General features: G+C 45.3%; 1 protein-coding gene across 11 annotated transcripts in view; it reads right to left on the reverse strand.

The window, feature by feature from the left end:
• The window catches only part of LOC137518766 (glyoxylate/hydroxypyruvate reductase B-like), a 105,725-nt gene that overhangs the window by 31,514 nt on the left and 51,095 nt on the right, over window positions 1-23,116 (reverse strand). For 5 of the 11 annotated variants that reach the window (XM_068237014.1, XM_068237015.1, XM_068237020.1 and 2 more), the window contains one exon: window positions 868-1,263. In XM_068237014.1, the coding sequence (XP_068093115.1) occupies window positions 868-1,252 (385 nt within the window). In that variant the 5' untranslated portion in view covers window positions 1,253-1,263. Of the gene's footprint in view, window positions 1-867; window positions 1,283-4,954; window positions 5,022-5,944; window positions 6,025-9,985; window positions 10,071-22,969; window positions 23,018-23,116 lie in introns of those variants that run through there. The other 6 variants (XM_068237016.1, XM_068237022.1, XM_068237017.1 and 3 more) reach the window with 6 other exon arrangements.

Here is a 23,116-nt window from a genome sequence, read left to right on the forward strand (position 1 = left end):
TGGAAATCAGCACATTTGTTTATGGAGACGTAAGCAGCTCCACGGGCATGACTCTTGTTTATGTATGTGGACTGTCACCAATAGCTGATACTGTGCGAGCTGTATTGCACCGAGTGCTGTCATCGAGTACATAATTACCTTGCAATTGGAACTGTGACATAAGTGCTGCTAGGCTGTAAGCATTGCATGTGCTGCAACGATTCTGCCGACCAATGGTCTCTGATGTGCTACAGACTGCTTTATTTATACCTGCTAGTGCTCTACAAGTGTGCGATTAACATGCCTGCTTTGTGTGTGGACTTTTAAATCAAAAGGCTGATTTGAGTAACCTGCCGTGACTGCACTGCTTATTGCTGGCTGGACATCCTTTTTTCTGCACTAATCCGCTTGCTCTGCTGGCTACATGATGATCCACACTATATTCAGAACCAGCTGAAATCTACATTTTTTTTGGGCTGAAATATTTTTCTGACTGGACATTGATGTGTTTTTAGTGATGCAGATGCATATGCTTCACCGTTCATATATAAAAAATGCCTGAGCTCAGATTTTTTATGGTTAGCCGGAATACCGGATATAGAAAGATATTTGTGAAAAATAAGGGGGCGCCCGTGTTGCTGAGTGGGAGGGTTTGGGGTTTTTGGGGGGCTGGGTGGCACATTTTTAATATCGTTTTATACAATTATTTGAAGGATTAATAATAAAGATTTTGTATGTTCATTCTAACTTGAGGATTGTAGATTTTGTTCAATCAGGCCATACCCACCTTCGTACCTATCTCACCATGTTTTGCTAATTATTATTTTAATTAAGTGGCAGATGACAATAAGACTTGCATGTAGCAATAAAACATTTAATCAACACTACCTTCAATGAGACTTCTAGCAGATGCAAGCAGCAACAACATGGCCAGGTCAGCGGTGGGATTGGTGACTGCATGAGGTGTGTTGGCCACTTTTACCCCAAAGCTTGAGATCATGTTCAGGTCCAGGTGGTTATATCCTGCTCCAGCACTTGCAATTAGCTTCAGTCGAGGAAGACATTTCAGGAGATCGCTGTCAACATCAGGCTTGTTTGCCCAGTTGAAGATGAATATGATCTTCTCTGCTACTTGTTCTTTCTTTTCCTGTAACTCTTTCATGGTTATCAAAGTGAAGCGCTCCCTCAGGTAATCTAAATGCTCTTCCATAACTCCATCCAGTCCTCCTATGGATGGCACTAGAGCTCCAGGGAGCTCCTTACCTTCCTGCATACTGTCAGTTACTGAAATGAACAAGCATGACTGAATTAACCAATGTCAGTTACACAGTATACAAAGTTTCATTTATTATTGTATTCATTTAAATAAAACACTATTTAAAGCGGACCCAAACCAAAAAAATTTTTTAATTAAAAATATTTAGTTGCACCACTCTGACACATACACAGATAAATAAACACTCCTTCAAGCCTATGAGCATTTAAGTGCATGCTTTTCACCCTTCTCTTTTAATAACTAGGGTTATACTGGGGGCAGCCATTAGCAATTCCTCCATTGCCAGACACCACCTATTCCACCAGTTTGCCGGATTTTGGCCGGCAATTTGAAAGGAAGGGAGGGGTTCCTACAATAAATGTAAAATATTTTATATTTGTCATCATGCAGCTGAAAAAAGGCTGCTATTTATTATTATTTTTATAATTTAGAAAATAGATATTCTTTCTGAAATCTTGTATTTTTAATTTGGGTCCACTTTAATACTGTACAGCAATTACATTTCATCATCCACCATTGTTTTCAAATCAATCTTTCTGCTAAATTGATTGAAATTTCATAATGCAGAAAAGCACTGGCATAGCTAAGGAGCTATGGGCACCAGTGTAAGTTTTACATTGGTCCCTCCAAGCACACTATACATGACAATGCAGCGCACCAAAACCTGCCAAGGACAACCACAGTATGATAGGAGCAAGAAGGGGATGGGGAACCGTTTGTTAATGATTACTACTATTCACAGCATCTATAGAAGTGATTATTACTACCACAGGACCAATAAAGAGCGAATACTGCGGTTGAGGGAGGGCCCCTCGGGGTTCCTCTGGTCCAAGGGGCCTAATGCGGTCGCAACCTCTGCATCCACTATTGCTATGCCTCTGCATAAAAAAAAATCATTTTTTTATGCAAATTAAAAATGTAACAAATTATTACACATAGTTAACACTTTGAGTGTATTACATATGGCCACTAACTCAGTCTGTTAAGAAACTTGCATAGAGCTAGCCACACACTGCAACTAGGGCCAGTTCTAGACGTTTTGCTGCCTGAGGCAAACTTTGAGGACCCCCCCCCCCCCCCCCCATTTGGAGTGATCGCACAGCATCTGCCAATTTTTATCCTACAGTATAGGCAGGTAGGTAGCTAGGTATAGGTGCCCCCTGTATAGGTAGTATAGTTGCCCCAGTATAGCTAGTATAGTTGCCCCAGTATAGCTAGTATAGTTGCCCCAGTATAGGTAGCTAGTATAGTTGCCCCATTATAGATAGTATAGTTGCTGCAGTAATAGGCAGTATAGTTGCCCCCAGTATAGATAGTATAATTGCTGTAGTATAGTTGCCCCCAGTATAGCGAGTATACAGTGGTTTGCAAAAGTATTCGGCCCCCTTGAAGTTTTCCACATTTTGTCATATTACTGCCACAAAATGAATCAATTTTATTGGAATTGAAAGACCAATACAAAGTGGTGTACACGTGAAAAGTGGAACGAAAATCATACATGATTCCAAACATCTAAAAAAAAAAATAACTGCAAAGTGGGGTGTGCGTAATTATTCAGCCCCCTGAGTCAATACTTTGTAGAACCACCTTTTGCTGCAATTACAGCTGCCAGTCTTTTAGGGTATGTCTCTACCAGCTTTGCACATCTACAGACTGAAATCCTTGCCCATTCTTCTTTGCAAAACAGCTCCAGCTCAGTCAGATTAGATAGACAGCGTTTGTGAACAGCAGTTTTCAGATCTTGCCACAGATTCTCGATTGGATTTAGATCTGGACTTTGACTGGGCCATTTTAACACATGGAAATGTTTTGTTTTAAACCATTCCATTGTTGCCCTGGCTTTATGTTTAGGGTTGTTGTCCTACTGGAAGGTGAACCTCCGCCCCAGTCTCAAGTCTTTTGCAGACTCCAAGAGGTTTTCTTCCAAGATTACCCTGTATTTGGCTCCATCCATCTTCCCATCAACTCTGACCAGCTTCCCTGTCCCTGCTGAAGAGAAGCACCCCCAGAGCATGATGCTGCCACCACCATATTTGACAGTGGGGATGGTGTGTTCCGAGTTATGTGCAGTGTTAGTTTTCCGCCACACATAGCGTTTCGCATTTTGGTCAAAAAGTTTTATTTTGGTCTCATCTGACCAGAGCACCTTCTTCCACATGCTGTGTCTCCCACATGGCTTGTGGCAAACTGCAAACGGGACTTGTTAGGCTTTCTTCTTGCCACTCTTCCATAAAGGCCAACTTTGTGCAGTGCGCGACTAATAGTTGTCCTATGGACCTGAGCTGTAGATCTCTGCAGCCCGTCCAGAGTCACCTTGGGCCTCTTGACTGCATTTCTGATCAGCGCTCTCCTTGTTTGGCCTGTGAGTTTAAGTGGACGGCCTTGTCTTGGTAGGTTTACAGTTGTGCATTACTCCTATTTCTGAATGATCGCTTAAACAGTGCTCCGTGGGATGTTCAAGGCTTTGGAAATCTTTTTGTAGCCTAAGCCTGCTTTAAATTTCTCAATAACTTTATCCCTGACCTGTCTGGTGTGTTCTTTGGACTTTATGGTGTTTTTGCTTCCAATATTCTCTTAGACAACCTCTGAGGCCGTCACAGAGCAGCTGTATTTGTACTGACATTAGATTACACACAGGTGCATTCTATTTAGTCATTAGCACTCATCAGGCAATGTCTATGGGCAACTGACTGCACTCCAAAGACCAAAGGGGGCTGAAAAATTACACACACCCCACTTTGCAGTTATTTATTGGTAAAAAATGTTTGGAATCATGTATGATTTTCGTTCCACTTCTCGCGTGTACACCACTTTGCATTGGTCTTTTACGTGGAATTCCAATAAAATTGATTGATGTTTGTGGCAGTAATAGGACAAAATGTGGAAAACTTCAAGGGGGCCGAATACTTTTGGAAACCACTGTAGTTGCCCCTGTATAGTTAGTTAGTATAGCTGCCTCCAGTATAGATAGTATAGTTGGCCCCAGTATCTAGTATAGTTGCCCTAAGTATAGCTAGTATTTTTGCCCCTGTATAGTTAGCTAGTATAGTTTCCCCCAGTACCTATAGTATAGGTGCCCCCAGTATAGCTAGTATAGTTGCCCCTGCATAGTTAGCTAGTATAGTTGCCCTGTATAGTTAGCTAGTATAGTATAGTATAGGTGTCCCCAGTATAGCTAGTATAGTGGCCCCTGTATAGTTAGCTAGTATAGTTACCCCCAGTACAGATAGTATAGGTGCCCCAGTATAGCTATTATAGTTTCTCCCAGTATAGATAGTATAGGTGTCCCCAGTAAAGCTAGTATAGTTGCCCCCAGTATAGATAGTATAGTTGCCCCCAGTATAGATAGTATAGGTGTCCCCAGTATAGCTAATATAGTTGCCCCTGTATAGTTAGCTAGTATAGTTGCCCCTGTATAGTTAGCTAGTATAGTTTCCCCCAGTATAGATAGTATAGCAGGGGCAAACGCAGGATTTTCCCGGAGGGGATTCCTGAAAGGTCTACCTCAGCCAAGCACAATACAGTATAATAATATGGTAGGACATCATGTTGGGTACACATAATGCAATTTCCCATCTGACCGAAAACGGGATAGATCAGGAACAGTTTGTATACAGATAATAATGAGGACAGCCAACACTGGTAATGAAGGGGAAAGTGAAGCATTCACACAGTAGGGGCACAGGGCTGTGCTCATACCTGACTCTTAAGTTTCCCAGAGATGCTCCATGCTCTGTACACACGCTGCGGCTTCATCCAAAGTCAACTGTAGCCAGGAAAGAAAGGGGGCAGTGCTGTGAGCTTCAGGATACTTGCAGATATTCTGGTGTCTCAACTTGTGTCTTTCCCCAGACACTGCACCGGCTCTGGTCTGAGGGGGGGATTCTAGGCAGCAGTAATCCCCCCCTGCATTTGCCTATGTATAGGTGTCCCCAGTATAGCTAATATAGTTGCCCTTGTATAGTTATCTATTTTAGTTGCCCCCATGATAGTATAGGTGCCCCCAGTATAGTTGCCCCTGTATAGTTATCTATTTTAGTTGCCCCCATGATAGTATAGGTGCCCCCAGTATAGCTAGTAGAGTTGCCGCTGCATAGTTAGCTAGTATAGTTGCCCCTGTATAGTTAGCTAGTATAGTTTCTCCCAGTACAGATAGTATAGGTGACCCCAGTATAGCTAGTATAGTTGCCCCAGTGCATGCGCCGAAATGCCACTCTAGGGCCAATGCCACCTGACGCAAATGCTTCACTTGGCATCATGGGCCAACCTCCCTGACTGCAACATCATGTGATGTGAACAATAGTAATTTCCATCCTATTGATAATTAACCTGCTGTAGCACTTTGCAGCAATACACTTTCAATCATATTTCAACAGAAATCTCATGTGATAGAATATTACCGTATATTGTAATGCTGCTGATGAATGATACCCTTGCCATCCTAATGCAGTACAAAGCAACTAGAGCGTCACATCAAGAAGCTCCACCCCTCTGCCCCTCCCCTTCTGCCATACTCACTTTACACAACCATGTTCTCGAACCATTAATATTGCATTGGGGGAAAAAACAATCTTTACTTACTTTTCAAACATTTCCCTTTCATGCAATCTTAAAATAATTGAACATTCAATAAATTAAGCAAAACATTTAAACATACAAAACATGCTCTATGTGCCTTTCACCACACACCTTCCATGCCTCTCATCCTGACCTCTTTGCCAGCAGATCTTTCTTGCAGCTTCCTGTGTCTGCCATAACCTTTCCCACTATCTGCTTCCTGGACAGCTGGAATCATGCCAACAGTCAAATCCCTTCTAGTAACTCATACTCTAAAAATACCCTTTCTACTGCCAGCTTATTCCAGACCTGCACTGTGCCCAGCAGAGGCACCGCATTCTTTATTTTATACACACACTTTCTCTAAACAAATACAGTATTATACATATATATTCTCTCCTAATTCTTCATGACACTTTTAAACTGTCAATAAAACTACACACTACTAAAGAACATACTCGTTGACAAAATCCTTCCAGATATGTCAACTTTAACCTGAAACAACAGCAATGGAAGCAGTTTGTGTGAGCAAGCATGTCTAAAGGTGACTATACACACATGGGGCTTGATTCACTAAAGCGTGCTAACTGCTATCACAGCAGTTACCAGGCGATCTGCCACGCGCAAAGCATTACTCTGTGTGATAAAGGAAGGTTTCACACGGAGTAATGCTTTGCGTACACAAAGCTCGCGTGATGACTGCTGTGACAGCAGTTATCATGCTTTACGAAATCGAGCCCATAGATTGCCACCCAATGTGGCTAACAGATCAATCCCTCTCTGATCAGATTCCGATCAGAGAGGGTTCAAATCCACCCCTAGACTGCACATAGATTTTCAATAGATTTTAGGAGGAAACCTATTGAAAATTGATCGAACCGCTGTTCAGTGCAGTGCGACGTTATGTGCCATTGATTTACTGCCAGTCTGCCGGCTAAATAGCCTACCCGTCCAATTAGCTGCTCCAATGACGAGGTAGGCGTGTGCAGTAGAGGGTGGGCTAGCCGACTCGGGGCTAGGCTCCGGAGACACATGGGGCTTGATTCACTAAAGCGTGATAACTGCTATCACAGCAGTTACCAGGCGATCTGCATCTGCGTGCGGCTTCTCTCTCCTCTCTTTCCGCCTGTAGCTGGCGCTTTGAGCTTCTCTTTCCGCCTGTAGCTGGCGCTCTGCACGTTCAGCTTCTCGTTCCGCCTGGCGTTCTGAAGCTTCCCTTTCTGCCTGGCGTTCTGAAACTTCTCTTTCCGCCTGGCGCTCTGCACGGTCAGCGTTTTCTCTGACAATCTGCAGGTACAGCTCAGGATTTGATTCCGACAGTCTTTGTAAAGCATGCTGCATTCCAGCATCAGGAACACAGGAAAGGTTTGCATGGACGGGCTCCTGCCGGTTACCATGCTCCTCATCATTTAGTGTGATCCATTCAGACTCGGTTCTGTTTTCCCCTGGGGCTGGAGGTGTGTCAATTCGATTCAACAGCTCACTCCCAGCTCTCCCGGGTCCAGTAACTTCTGAACCATCCGAGGGGTCTTCCAGCATCTGATCCGGCTGGGTATTCAGTCGCAATAAGTCCTTGATTAATTGCAATTTCGTTTTGTTATAAGTCTCAATGCCTCTTTCTTTACACAAGTTTGCCAGATTCGACAATTGCATTCGCTTGTATCCCGCTGCATCAGCCATTGTTGCAAAATAAAAGACAGGATAGAAAAAGAGATTTGGGGGGGGGGACTCTGTGCTATACGTTTAGTCTATATAAATGGTAATGCACCGGTTATCGACCACAGATTTTGATCTGCTCTGGCAGGTTAATCAATTAACATTGCCGTTGATGTTCTGAACATACACAAATCCCAATAAGCTGCCAACCAATGTCATAGACCGCACGGGTCGGTCATTGATCGGGTCAATCACTCAGAGTCAGAAACTCGGTCTTGCTGTCGCTTTGCGCATAGATGCTCATATGTGGATTCGCAATCTATGAACCGACTAGCCGAGAGGAGCATCCTGACACCAAAGGATTCACCACACACGTACGATTTTAATACTTGCCACCACATGTGAGTCAGCACATGACTGTAAATATATTAGCACACTGCGAACACTGTAAGTTAACCCTTAGCTGTATGCAGGGATCGGCGCCAGATCTGTCTATTTGTGCCTGATTCAAGTATACGGGTTAAAAATATGAGATACTCTAGAACACAAGGTAACGGTTTCGGAGGTGTAAGTACGATTGTGTATGTTCAGAAACAGGTCATAACCGTAAAACGATTTTTAAACATTTTAATCACAAAAATGCATTACACTCATTTACATACACTAATTAACATATACACACAAAGCTTAAAATAGAAGGGAATAATTGTGAAAGGTTTACTTAGCCGAAATGCAGTCTGTGTGGGGATATTTCCTTCTAGGAAATTAAATGCAAAGTCCTTGGTTTCAGAATCATAGGCCTTTTAGGTATATTTTGTAATCCAAGCAGATGTTACAGTTCCAAGATGGCCGCTAAACACATGGTCCTCTGGTTAGTAGCAGCAGGCTCTTGTGAAGATGAGATTTGGAGGACTGAAGTCCGCCTGCTGGCAATGTGCTTTTGATGAAGCTGGTTTTGGGGTGTGGCCACGCATGCCCCCTCTGAATTACCCACCAATGACAGTCCACCTCCTCCTAGGAGGATTTTGAGCTTAAATGGTAAAACACTGTAACTCATAAACTATACATGTCATATTTAGGTGGATAGCAGATTCATACTTGTCAGAAAATACTGATTAATATGACATCTGTCATGAGTGCATTAGGCTGTCCTGTCCCCGAGAAGGGTCATACACCAATAACCGGACGGGTTAGGGTTATGATTTTTATATCAGCATATTGAGCAGATTTTAACGAGCAAGGCTATATTCATTTCATAGCTGTGCTATACACGGTTTTCATTTAACAGACCGAAATTAAAAACCATATGCATTTAAACCTGTTCCCCAGCGGTGCCGCTTCGGCTGGACTCCCGCTGGGAAAGCTGCCTTAGCCCTTCCTGTGATAAAAGGAACTTTTGGTGCTCAATTAGCATCTGAGTGTGACCAGCCAGAACAACCTTTGACTTATTACACCCGAATTCTGGCTAGGTTTCACACCCCTTGCCTAATTCACAAGTCACTGGCCAGCAAGGAATTCTGTTTGAACAAGTTAATCAAACACACATGCCTTCACTGAAAAGAAAAAAATGTCATTTTGCGCTACAGATACAGAATTGCCAATCGTCCCGACGTCCGTATCATTCATCACACAACAGTCATAATTAAATAAAAAATAGTGATAATGTTAACAACATACTTAACACATGCTAAAATTCTTTTCACAATATTTTTTTTTGTCATGTCAAAATTAAATAGAATGCAATTTTCAAAGTTAACCTTAATTCATGAAGATCCAGAGTATTACACAGCTCTACACTGTATAGGAGTATAGGATTCAATAAGTTATAACATAATGGTGGGTGAGGAGGCCAGTGCATTTCATTATAAGCCAGGTGGAGTCTGTCACCAGGGTTCCAAGCTGCCATCACACTGGGCACATGTACTGTATTGTATTGTAATCTGATGCACCCACCATAGAGGTCTATGTAGCATATGGTAAGAACATTGATAGCATGCAAGTGGACATGCAGTGCACAAAGAAAGCATAAACCTGGCAGATGAGTCTTTCTTTAAAGGGGAACTAAAATAAGAGAGATATGGAGGCTGCCATATTTAATTCCTTTTAAGCAATACCAGCTGCCTGGTTATCCTACTGACCCTCTGTCTCTAATACTTTTAACCTTAGACTCTGAACAAGCAAATGCAGATCAGATGTTTCTGACAATATTGTCAGATTTGACCAGATTAGCTGCATGCTTGTTTGTGGTGTTATTCAGACACTACTGCAGCCAAATAGACCAGCAGGACTGCCAGGCAACTGGTATTGCTTAAAAGGAAATAAATACGGCAGCCTCCATATCCGTCTCACTTCAGTTGTCCTTAAAATTGTCAACTTAAGTAACATTCAAGCCTGAATCAAATCAACACAAAAACATTAACATGGAAAAATGAAGCATGTTACAGAAGACAGCTATCAATTATTTCTAGCAGACTGCTTGTTTCTGTTTCCTGCAAGATCAGATTAATCTGGTCTTACCTCACAGTCTCTTCTGTCTTACTTGTCCCTCACAAATGCATTACTTTTCCCTCAGGCAGGTGTAAATTTCTCCTCCCTAAAAGCTCCTCCTTCCTCACACAGCCACAGGCTCCAAGATTCTGCAATTGTTTTACCTCAGAGTTTTCTTATCCCAACCCTTGATTGCTCACGCTTTCCTCCTCACTGTCACAACTGCTCTCTTCATAGCTGCACAACCACAGAGCAATACCTCCTGACACAGCACAGCATGTGGGATAATGAGAAGATAGGTAGGCCATGTTTATGCATTACCATAATATTTGTGTCCCACAACTTAAGTACACCGACTGTATGCCAGACAATTTATAGCCAATATGATAGTGGCCCATTCTAGGGGACATTACAGGATCTTCTCAAAAAATTAGCATATTATGATAAAGTTCATTATTTTCTGTAATGTACTGATAAACATTAGACTTTCATATATTTTAGATTAAAATACACATAACTGAAGTAGTGCAAGCCTTTTATTGTTTTAATATTGATGATTTTGGCATACAGCTCATGAAAACCCAAATTTCCTATCTCAAAAAATTAGCATATTTCATCCGACCAATAAAAGAAAAGTGTTTTTAAAACAAGAAAAGTCAACCTTCAAATAATTATGTTCAGTTATGCATTCAATACTTGGTCGGGAATCCTTTTGCAGAAATGACTGCTTCAATGCGGCGTGGCATGGAGGCAATCAGCCTGTGGTACTGCTCAGGTGTTATGAAGGCCAAGGATGCTTCGATAGCGGCCTTAAGCTCATCCAGAGTGTTGGGTCTTGCGTCTCTCAACTTTCTCTCCACAATATCCCACAGATTCTCTATGGGGTTCAGGTCAGGAGAGTTGGCAGGCCAATTGAGCACAGTAATACCATGGTCAGTAAACCATTTACCAGTGGTTTTGGCACTGTGAGCAGGTGCCAGATCATGCTGAAAAATGAAATCTTCATCTCCATAAAGCTTTTCAGCAGATGGAAGCAGGAAATGCTCCAAAATCTCCTGATAGCTAGCTGCATTGACTCTGCCCTTGATAAAACACAGTGGACCAACACCAGCAGCTGACAAGGAACCCCAGACCATCACTGACTGTGGGTACTTGACACTGGACTTCAGGCATTTTGGCATTTCCCTCTCCCCAGTCTTCCTCCAGACTCTGGCACCTTGATTTCCGAATGACATGTAAAAGTTGCTTTCATCCGAAAAAAGTACTTTGGACCACTGAGCAACAGTCCAGTGCTGCTTCTCTGTAGCCCAGGTCAGGCGCTTCTGCCGCTGTTTCTGGTTCAAAAGTGGGTTCATGCTTCCATCTGCTGAAAAGCTTTATGGAGATGAAGATTTCATTTTTCAGCACGACCTGGCACCTGCTCACAGTGCCAAAACCACTGGTAAATGGTTTACTGACCATGGTATTACTGTGCTCAATTGGCCTGCCAACTCTCCTGACCTGAACCCCATAGAGAATCTGTGGGATATTGTGAAGAGAAAGTTGAGAGACGCAAGACCCAACACTCTGGATGAGCTTAAGGCCGCTATCGAAGCATCCTGGGCCTCCATAACACCTGAGCAGTGCCACAGGCTGATTGCCTCCATGCCACGCCGCATTGAAGCAGTCATTTCTGCAATAGAATTCCCGACCAAGTATTGAGTGCATAACTGAACATAATTATTTGAAGGTTGACTTTTTTTTTGTTTTAAAAACACTTTTCTTTTATTGGTCGGATGGAATATGCTAATTTTTTGAGATAGGAAATTTGGGTTTTCATGAGCTGTATGCCAAAATCATCAATATTAAAACAATAAAAGGCTTGAACTACTTCAGCTGTGTGTATTTGAATCTAAAATATATGAAAGTCTAATGTTTATCAGTACATTACAGAAAATAATGAACTTTATCACAATATGCTAATTTTTTGAGAAGATCCTGTACACAGGGCAGGCTTTATCATCAATTGAACGACACCCACCTGCACATCTATAATTCACATGACCATGCCAATACAACTGTATAGGTAGTGTGTTCACATGCAACAATGCAGCACGTAGCAAGGCGCACAGTGTGAACATACTCTTTACATTGTATTAAAACTCGTTATCCAAGCACATATTCTGCAGTGTGATTCCAGATAACGTGTACATTACATATAAGTTCTTCATGCTGTGAAAAACAACATGCTCATTCTAAATGTAGTGTGTGCATTGAGTCATACCCTCATTATAGTGTGGGTGTTACGCAATGCACATAGTGTAAACTTCTAGCCTTAAAAGGGGCTTACAATCTAAACCCCCATCACAGTATAGGACCACGTTGAGCCAAAGTCGATAAACCTGTCACGTGCTTTTGAGATCTTGGTAAAATCTACGGGACATAGGGAGGGGGGCATTAGACACCAGGGAACTATATAAGGGATGAGGGGGCCACTAGACATTGAGATTGGCCCGCGACTTAGTCCCAGTGTTCGATTTTGGCCCACTATGTATTTGAGTTTGACTGTTCGGCCATCCTAGACTAGATGTTTCTGGTCTGGGATGGCCAAACAAGCCAAGAATCTAACATGTGTACAGCAGGGCCTAATCCCTCTAGATAAGTCATGAGCGATCAGCCTGGTGGATCATCTCGGCCATCTTCTCCTCTCCCTGCCCACAATGTCGTGCACTGCGCCATTGGTCCTCCTCCTCCCTTCATAACAACAACCTGCAGTCTAGCTGAACTATTCACAATAGAGATGGGAAGTTTGGATCTTTTCAATGATCCGGATGATTCGAATCGGATCATTGAAAAGATCCGGATCTTTGATCCGAATCTCGGATCATTTTACTACCTAAGCATTCGAGGGTGAAATGAATAGCAGGACAAGTCTTTCCCTGCTGTGGACAGGAGAAGAGGAGGGGGGTGGACACACAGAGAAGGGGAGAAGATGGACAGAGGGCAGGGAGTGGACAGAGAAGGGAGGAGGGACGAGCAGAGAGCAGAAATGTTTGTTTGCATACAATACCCACATGCTGCAATCATATGCTTTACATGTATTTCACCTATATGCTCATCTGTGTACTTTGCATGCAAACGTCGCACAGTGAAAGAAAGCATTCCCCAAAGTAAAGTGCAGCTGTTTAGGAGGATCATATTGCGCTGCAATCACAGTGCCTGCAAAGTTACTGAGCTGTGCTGAGCTGAGCCAAAAGCTTCCAATGTGTTCACTGTGCACAACTACGGAACAGGCAGCCTATAATCAGCAGCACATTATAGCCAGTATGTGTGCTCTACACATATCTGGCAGTGGCACCCATGTCCCCTCTCTCTCATCTACCTGTCTCCCTGCAAGGCTGGCTCCCATCCAACAGAGCGATCCATCTCAGCTCTGCTTCCAGGACCCCGCTGCCTGCTGAGAGGGGGCGTGTCGCTCCTGGCCCGCCCCTTTTGCGATCCGAATCACTCATTTTGATGATTTGGATGATTCGACTCACAAAATAGATTCGGATCGAAGATCCGAATCGTTCATGATCTGGACAACACTTAAGGTGGCCATACACTGGTCGATTTGCCATCAGATTCGACCAACAGATAGATCCCTCTCTGATCGAATCTGATCAGAGAGGGATCGTATGGCTACCTTTACAGCAAACAGATTGTGAACCGATTTCAGCCTGAAACCCAGTGTTCTCCCCAGGGCTCTTTAAGTGGGCGGGCCGCCCGGCTGCTTTGAGATCCCGCCCGCCTACCTTGCTAAGGCTGATGATGTCACGCAGGCAGAGCGTTCTATTGCCTGCTATAAATCAGTGTTCAGCTCTCGCTATACACTAGAGATGGGAAGTTCGGATCTTTTCAATGATCCGGATGATTCGAATCGGATCATTGAAAAGATCCGGATCTTTGATCCGAATCTCGGATCATTTTACAAGGGAAGCATATGGGGGTGAAATGACTAGCAGGACAGGAGAAGGAGAGGGGGGTGGACACACAGAGAAGGGGAGAAGATGGACAGAGGGCAGGGAGTGGACAGAGAAGGGAGGAGGGACGAGCAGAGAGCAGAAATGTTTGTTTGCACACAATCCCCACATGCTGCAATCATATGCTTTACATATATTATTTCACCTATATGCTCATCTGTATACCTTGAATGGAAACGTCGCACAGTGAAAGAAAGCATTCCCCAAAGCATTCCCAGAAGATAAGTGCAGCTGTTTAGAGCGAGTGCAGGAGGATCATATTACGCTGCAATCACAGTGCCTGCAAAGTTACTGAGCTGTGCCAAAAGCTTCCAATGTGATCACTGTGCACAACTACGGAACAGCCAGCCTATAATGTGCAGCACATTATAGCCAGTATATGTGCTCTACACATATCTGGCAGTGGCACCCATGTCCCCTCTACCTGTCTCCCTGCAAGGCTGGCTCCCCTGAGTCCCCTCCAACAGAGCGATCCATCTCTTCTCTGCTTCCAGCAGGACCCGGCTGCCCGCTGAGAGGGGGCGTGTCGCTCCTGGCCCCGCCCAGTGGCGTAGCTAAGGAGCTGTGGGCCCCGATGCAAGTTTTACAATGGGGCCCCCCCAAGCACTCTATACGTAACAATTAATACGGCGCACCAAAACTTGCCAATGGCAACTACAGTGTCAGAGGTGCAAGAAAAGGATGGGAAACAGTTTGTTAAGGATTTCCACTATTCAAAGTATCTATAGAAGTGATTACTATGAGCACAGGACCAATAGAGAGCTAATACTGTAGTTGAGGGAGGGCCCTTTTGGGGCCCCTCTGGCCCAAGGGCCCCGATGCGGTCGCTACCGCTGCAACCCCTATTGCTACGCCCCTGGCCCCGCCCCTTTTGTGATCCGAATCACTCATTTTGATGATTCGAGTCACAAAATAGATTCGGATCAAAGATCCGAATCGTTCATGATCCGGACAACACTACTATACACTGCAGGAGCGTGCCTGTGTGACCTCCTGCTTGAACAGTGATTGGCTGAGCGGGTTGTAAGGGGCAGGGCTGGTTAACGGTCTGTCACCGATTGGCTGGGCGGGTTGTGAGGGGCAGGGCTGGTTAACTGTCTGTCACCGCTATACCGGAAAGCCTCTTCTATGCCTTGCTTTGCTGGTTGCTTGTGTCTGTTAGTTTGCAAGCAGCTCAGCTAGCAGAGGCAGCCGCCAGGTAAATACAAACAGAGTGCAGGGAAACTAGTCCTGTCCCTGTGTTACTTGAGGCTGGGGAGAGCATGAAGCTGCATACACTCTATTCCCCCCTCCCCCGAGCGATCGTATCCACACAGCGTCTCTCCTGTGCCCTGGCTGCGTGAATCTTCAGCTCCAGATCCAGTGCACGGCAAGGAGTTCTGACGCCCCGCCCTCTGTTTTCCGGCTGCTTCTCTATCTACAATAAGGGCCCTTTTCCACTAGCAATCGCTAGCGTTCACGCTGAACGCTAGCGATTGCTGAATCGTAATTACCGCCGATTCCCCGACGTTCGCGGCCGCGATTTTGCTATGCTATGCACTGCATAGCAAAATCGCGGCAAAAGTCGCTCCGCGGCGCGATTGCGATCAAGTAAAAAACGAATCGCGGTAGTGGAAATTACCTACCGCGATTCCTATGTTAAAAAGCAAACCGTAGCGATTGTAAAATCGCTAGCGGTTTGCGGTTTTGCGATTCAGCTAGCGCAAACGCGCTAGTGGAAAAGGGCCCTTAGAGCTCCTCTGAAGCATGCCGTGCTGGATTTGTGAAGTTCAGAACTCTGTGAGCCAGACCTCTGCTGCACTTCTTATCTGATAAAGTGCAGAGTCTGCGGAGAGTACACGAAGCTTTCAAGGGTCTGGGAAAACAAAGAAACAATGTAGATTAGCTGACTTGCTGGGGATGGAGGCTGCTGCTGCTGAATGCTGTCTGTCTCATCTGCCTGCTTGCTTGGTTGCCCAGAAGATGCAAGCAGAGGCGTAGCTAGGGCTTTCAGCGCCCGGGGACAAAGACTATTAATGCGCCCCCTAAGGTGAATGTTGCGTGCCGTGCCAAAAAGGGGCGCGGCCACATACTAATTGTGGGCGTGGTTATGGGTGGAGCCAAATGTACAGGAACTTGGCAGTAGTGTAAGCAGACCTGCCAAGCAAGCTGTTGGATGAAGATATCCAATAATATAAATACATAAGAATAATATGGTAGGACATAGGCAGGATTACACTAGGAGTGTGGTAGGACTAGATCGTGAGCTCCCTGTAGCCAGGGGCCTCTGGCTACAGGCTTCCGGCTCACTGCCTGGTGGTTTGGTGGGCAGTGGACTGGAGACCTTGGTCAGCTGTGAAGAGAGGGGGGGCTGGTGTGTCTGGGAGTGAGGAGTCGCAGTAGCCAGTAGGCTGGCAGAAAACATATAACACAGTCAGGCCGGTTGAAGCCTACAGCTGCTGGATAAGAATGGATCTGGGCTGAGCTCTGGCAGGCAGCACCATTGCCAAAAAATATGTGGGCAGAGCTTCGCAGGTAATGGTGCATCCAAAATTGCCTGTGTGTCCTGTAATGGAATTATGGAAAGACAGGAGGGGAAGGGGGGAACTTAAGAGCATGCTGCAGCAACAATGGCAGGCAATACTTATATCTTTTCTAAAATTATTATTATCCCATTTCTCTGCCCCCCTCATTTCTTTCTTTGCCTGGCTGGGGTGGGGCGCCAGGCAGACTCGGAGGGCTTTTACATACATTTTTAACTGGTGGAGAATTTATTTGCACGCTTCCACCTGATACCCCCTGGAGACACGAAGATAAACCTCAACCTATCACCACATGGCACATACCCCCACCTACTGACCCCCTCCTTCACATCATATATACCTAAATTAAATATAGATCGATAGACCCCACCCTTCATATATACCTTCATACATACATATCATCATGTCATATATACCTTCTTACCCCTCCATCTCCTCCCAATCAACTATACCCAACCTTGCTTCCTGCACATATCATTGATATGTGTATGAAGGTATATATGAAGGTAGGGTGGGCCTCTCTGTCTATCTAGGGGGGTCAGTATGTCTCCTATAAACAATTTATGGAATCTGCAGGAAGGTTGGGTATAGTTGATTTGGAGGAGGTGGAGGAGTAAGAAGGTATTATATATGACATGATGATATGTATGTATGTATGTCATATATACACCTTCTTAACCCCCCCACCTCCTCCAATCAACTATGCCCAACCTTCCCGCAGCATGTTCCATAAACTGTTTATAGGAATAGTAGGAGACTGAGACATCCTACCTAACCTAATCGCTGCTCTCCCCCAACAGAACCACCCCCTCTCCCCCCAGGCTCACGCTCAATCACCCTCCCTCTGCCAGGCTTCCTCTCTCGCAGTGAGCCTCACCGTCAGCGTCAATATATGCCTAATAGGCTCTGGTCCTCCTCCGCCAGGCAGCCCTGGGCTGGCTGTCTGATTTAATCGTTGTCCCCGTCCGGCTCCACGGCCACGCGCTGTCTCCAACTCCAGTCTCCACCTGCCCTCTTCCCTACCTGCCTACCTCGTGACTAGTCCTCGGCAGCCAATAGGATCGGGCTTGCTGGCGGCGCCTCGGTCTCTCTGCCGCTCTGCGCAGCGTTCCACTGCTAAGGACGCTGCGCGGCGGTGCGGCAATGACGTGTGACGTCACTGGTGACGTCACTGACAGTGGAGGCCCGGCGCTGCTGGCGGCGAAAATAATACATTTAAAGGAAAAAAAAAAAAGACACTGCAGCTGGGCGCCCTTGGGGACCCAGCGCCCGGGGGCACTTGTCCTACCCGGACCCCCCCAAGCTACGCGTCTGGATGCAAGTGCCCATACATTACTTGATTTTAGCAACTGGCAGATTTAATATAAGTGAATTAATCTGCCAGAGATCAGTTGTGAAAAGTTTGCCTAGGGCAGTAAAAGTTACAAATCCAGCCCTGGCTGTACTAGTTGGGCAAAGTCTGTGAAAAGTTGCTGCTGCACAAATAGGAAAAATGGAACATAGATCCAGCGTTGAGGGTATGTGCAAGTGGCTTGAAAGGACAGTGTGTGGGGGTGATTCTTGCAGAGTTCACATGCACGTAATTTCCTATGGATGTTATTTGCTGCTGGGGTAGAGGGGTATTGCAGATCATTTACTATGATACTGACCCGTTTACTATCTGCAATACCGCTTGACCCCAGCACCAAACAACAACCATATGAAAAACAAAAATCACCCCTTTATGAAATGCAACAAGCACCCCTGTTTGAAATGTGAAATTACTCCCCCCTCCCCCCGCCATATTAAATGCAATAATCACCCCCGTATGAAATGAAACTATAACACCCATATTCGGTGTTCTCTCCAGGCTCTTTTACACGGGTGCATCACCTAACTAAGTTTGGTGAGCAACCGGCTGTCACCAGCTCACCTCCTCATCCTCTTCTTATGCTGTAGTTAGAGTTGCACCTGCCACCGCATTCCCCCTCGCACCCCACCCGGCTACTTTTTCATGCCACCCGGCTGGAAAAAAATCCTGGGGAGAACACTGGAAACCGTTCACAATCTGTTGTGGTGGTGCTGCTGCCCCCGCATACATTACCTGCTCCGCCGGCGCGACTCCAGTCCCCCGGTCACCGCTGCTCTGTCTGCGCTCTGGTCTCCAGGTCCGGCATGCCTCACTTCTTCTAGCCCGGCAGGAAGTTTAAACAGTAGAGGGCGCTCTACTGTTTTAACTTCCTGCCGGGCTAGAAGAAGTGAGGCATGCCGGACCTGGAGACCAGAGCGGAGACGGAGCAGCGGTGACCGGGGGACTGGAGTCGCGCCGGCGGAGCAGGTAATGTATGCGGGCTCTATTGCGTCGGTCGTCGGGCACTCGAACGCCGCTAGCGATGCGCTCTTTACCCACGGGCGATCGACGGTTATTTTCCGCACGGCGCGATCGACGGGATCGGACGAAATGGATCGAAATTCGGCGTGTAGCGTGAACGATTGGCAGCAGATTCGATCCCAGTGATCGAATCTGCTGTCGAAACGGGCGCAAATCGGGCCAGTGTATGGCCAGCTTAATTCACAAGGGACGGCATCCCAATTCCGGCCGGTCCTCAAGGCTTTAGCCAGTTAGCCACCATACTGCTCAAGAACTATGTCAACCGGTCTAAATTTAAGTATAAGTAAACAATGAAGACCTACCACAGATGAGTATATAATATAAAATACAACTACATATATTCGTGACACGGCCGGCATGTCAGCTGACATCCACACACCGGTACAGCAACGCTAAAGCTGGCCATACACTGGCTCGATTTGCGCCCGTTTCGACAGCAGATTCGATCACTGGGATCGAATCTGCTGCCAATCGTTCACACTACACGCCGAATTTCGATCCATTTCGTCCGATCCCGTCGATCGCGCCGTGCGGAAAATAACCGTCGATCGCCCGTGGGTAAAGAGCGCATCGCTAGCGGCGTTCGAGTGCCCGACGACTGACGCAATAGAGCCCGCATACATTACCTGCTCCGCCGGCGCGACTGCCCCCCCGGTCACCGCTGCTCCGTCTCCGCTCTGGTCTCCAGGTCCGGCATGCCTCACTTCTTCTAGCCCGGCAGGAAGTTTAAACAGTAGAGCGCCCTCCACTGTTTAAACTTCCTGCCGGGCTAGAAGAAGTGAGGCATGCCGGACCTGGAGACCAGAGCGCAGACAGAGCAGCGGTGACCGGGGGACTGGAGTCGCGCCGGCGGAGCAGGTAATGTATGCGGGCGGGGGCAGCAGCAGCAGCACCACCACAACAGATTGTGAACCGTTTCAGGCTGAAATCGGTTCACAATCTGTTTGCTGTAAAGGTAGCCATACGATCCCTCTCTGATCAGATTCGATCAGAGAGGGATCTATCTGTTGGTCGAATCTGATGGCAAATCGACCAGTGTATGGCCACCTTAATGGTTGTAATTAGTTACCTCTGAGCTGATGTTTTGTCCTTGGCAAGCTTTTGTGCTGATACACATATACACTGGACTGCTTAACACTTTGTGAGTTGTGCTCTGCCACTTTGTGAGTTGTGCTCTGCCTGGCTGGAGACTTTGTGTACCTGTGCATAGCCTGGCTGGAATAATAAGTGGATGGCATATTCAGCAGTGCATTTTGGAGTGCAGGTATAGGTTCCTTGCCTGGACTGTAACTCCCTATGGAAGACAAGTATTAACCCTTTGAACTTGTGCATCACTTGAATGGAATGAGCCCCCCCAATACTTCAGGGAGCAAAGTAACATCATTGTGGGTGCTTTATAGTGCTGTGTAGGGGGAATGTCTGCTATGCAAGAGTGAATGTGGTTTGTCAGCTGACAATAGAAGCATACACGGCCGTGTATTTTAGGGGGGATAAGGGAATACAACGTGCTATCAATTTTGTGGCCTTTTTCAATAAACTTTTGATACTGTAAGTAGACGGTCCCCTACTTCCTTTTTTCCACAGTACGCTTTGTAAGGGAAACGGCTCCCCAATTTTGGGTTACAGTCTGGTTATTACTTCTAGCGCTCCCCATTTCTTTTTTTTTTTTCTAAATTTAAGTAAGAGTAAACAATAAAGACCTACCACAGATGAGTATACAATATAAAATACAACTACATATATTCAACTGAGAAACCTGGATCAATCTGCTGTGACTGCATGAATTTCAACATAGTCTGCAGATTACATGGTTGACTTGCATTGGGTTCAATGTAAGTAATTGTATAACTGTTGCTTACTTATTTTTGTCTATTTTTTTTGATGACTTGGTGGCTTAGTGAGCAGCATTCTTGCTTTCCTTGCAGCATTACATTTCCATATTCTAAATCTGGCCAGGGCAATATTACATGGAGTGCATATGTTTTCCATATGTTTATGTGCGTTCCATCCCACATACCAAAACATACTGGTACATTAATTGGCCCTAGACTATGTTATAGCAGTTGTGGGCCTCACCTCATGCCTTATACAAACCATGCAATTTTCCCATCACATCGGTGGATCGATCGATAATTTCCAACATGTCCATCGATTTTGTGCAACACTGATCTCAAAATTGATCCCTTGTCCCTTGATCGGACATGCTGGAAATGATCGATACATTGCACAGTGTGTACTAGTTAGTGATATGACCTGTCCATTGTGCATTGTAAAGCACTGTGAAATATGTTGGTGCTATACAAATTAACTGTAATCTTAAGACGTTTTCTTTTTCTTATCATCGTTCCCCCACTAGTTTCTCAGTTCAGCTTCACAGCATCAGTAAACTATTTTATACAGGTATCTTTTAGCCACTAGGGCCCCTATTCCATTAGCTTATAATACTTTAAAGCAACCATGGTGGACCAATGAGAATCCTTCCCTGTTGCTAGGTAGGATTCACATTGATTTTTTACAATCACACAGGGAGCCCCATGCTTCTTCTGGTCTGTGATCTGTTTTGGAACAAGCGGGAAAGCAGGGACGAGGGTACGGCAGACAGGGCCGGTTTAAGCAACAATGGGGCCCCAGGGCAAAATAAACCTGGGGGGCCCCCCCAACATATACCACGGAACAAAAATCTGCATTAGGGGACCTTTTTTGCAGCTGGTATAGTCAGGGTGTGAAGTCCCAATCGGTCGGAGCTCCACATTCTGGCTATCCCAGCCTGCATGGGGGACAAGGGGTTAAAAAGTTTCAGGAGGGGGGACTCCACATAATTTTTTTTTTTTTAAATTCCCACACTCTAAACATAAAAAAAAATTGGGAAAATAGGAAAAAATGCCAGGGATGTTTATACAGCCATATTGCGGCTGTATAGCGATCCCTGGCCAAAGCGCTGCGGCTGCGTATAGACCCCCTGGAAACCCCGTCAGAAAAATTTATTGCGCTTTCGTTTGATGCATGTAAAATTACACTACCGTTAGGTTTACTACTAAAAGTGACATTTACCGCATTTAAAAGTATACTTTTTTCCTTCGAAACTTTAAAATCGATTTTCTCAAAAACTATAAGGTCTTTTTGAAAAATTGTTTTTTCCTCTTATTCCTAATGATCTCCTTAACATATCCTGCAAATTTAGGGTTTCTAGCATTTAATGTGGATTTTCTATTAACCATTAAAGTCGGCAGGTTTTTAAATGTGTATTTTTTTTCCTTTGAAACTTTTTAAAATCGATTTTCTCAAAAACTATAAGGCCGATTTGAAAATTTTTTTTTTCCTCTTGTAGCCACTGGGGGCCCCTACAAACTCTGGGGCCCTGGGGCAGCTGCCTCCTCTGCCTCTATGGTAGCGCCGGCCCTGCGGCAGATGGGTGGCAAAGCAAACACAGCAGATGGAAACTGCAGGTAATGTGAACAACGTGGCGAAGATGCCAGCAGATCCTGAACGAATGCGCTTAGCCACCACTGCCACATCTGGTTTGTTCGTGTTGCAGTGTGAACTGTGGCTAGTGTAAAAGGACCCCAAGCTGCCACTCGCAGCTCTCATGCATATTTACAACCTTCAGTAGGATTACTTGAATTTGTGCTGTCCCGACAGTGTGCGCCTTACCTGTGTGCCCATAGCCAGGAGCACTCTGCGCATGCGCACTATGTAGTAGTGATGTAGTGCGCATGCACAGAGCTCTCCCAGCCGCGGATGTGCAGTCAAGGACGCGCTCTGCCAGAACAGCGTCTACGCTAGTCTAGTCACCGATCTCAACAACCAGGAAGTAACTTTGCAGGACCTTTAGAAGAGAATGAAAGGAATGAAGACCGCTTCCTGCACACACCTGCTCCCCCGGTTTTTAAAATTTGTAACAGCTACGGTATACTTTTAAGACTTGTGTTTATATTCTTTGGTATATATCATAATTTGCAGTGCAGATTTGAGCACAGCACATAAACCATGGCTGGTAGGATTGGTAGTGCTGACTTTCTGTGGGAATATCAGTTGTGGCTTGGCTGGGCAGAAGAGAGAGAAGCCATTTTGATAATCAAAGCAATTTACATCACTTGTCTGTCTTGTTCCCATGACTCACATTGCTGTGCAGTGAGACTGACTGGAAATGCAGGAGAGGGACAGCAGTACAAATCTGTTCATCCTCTTTTCCACTATGCAGAAACAAAGTATTCATTATTGCAATGTTGTATTGAAAAGAAGTCCTCCCTAATGGTGGTGTACAAAG

Source organism: Hyperolius riggenbachi, chromosome 5 (assembly GCF_040937935.1).
Source record: "Hyperolius riggenbachi isolate aHypRig1 chromosome 5, aHypRig1.pri, whole genome shotgun sequence".
Taxonomy (NCBI): domain Eukaryota; kingdom Metazoa; phylum Chordata; class Amphibia; order Anura; family Hyperoliidae; genus Hyperolius; species Hyperolius riggenbachi.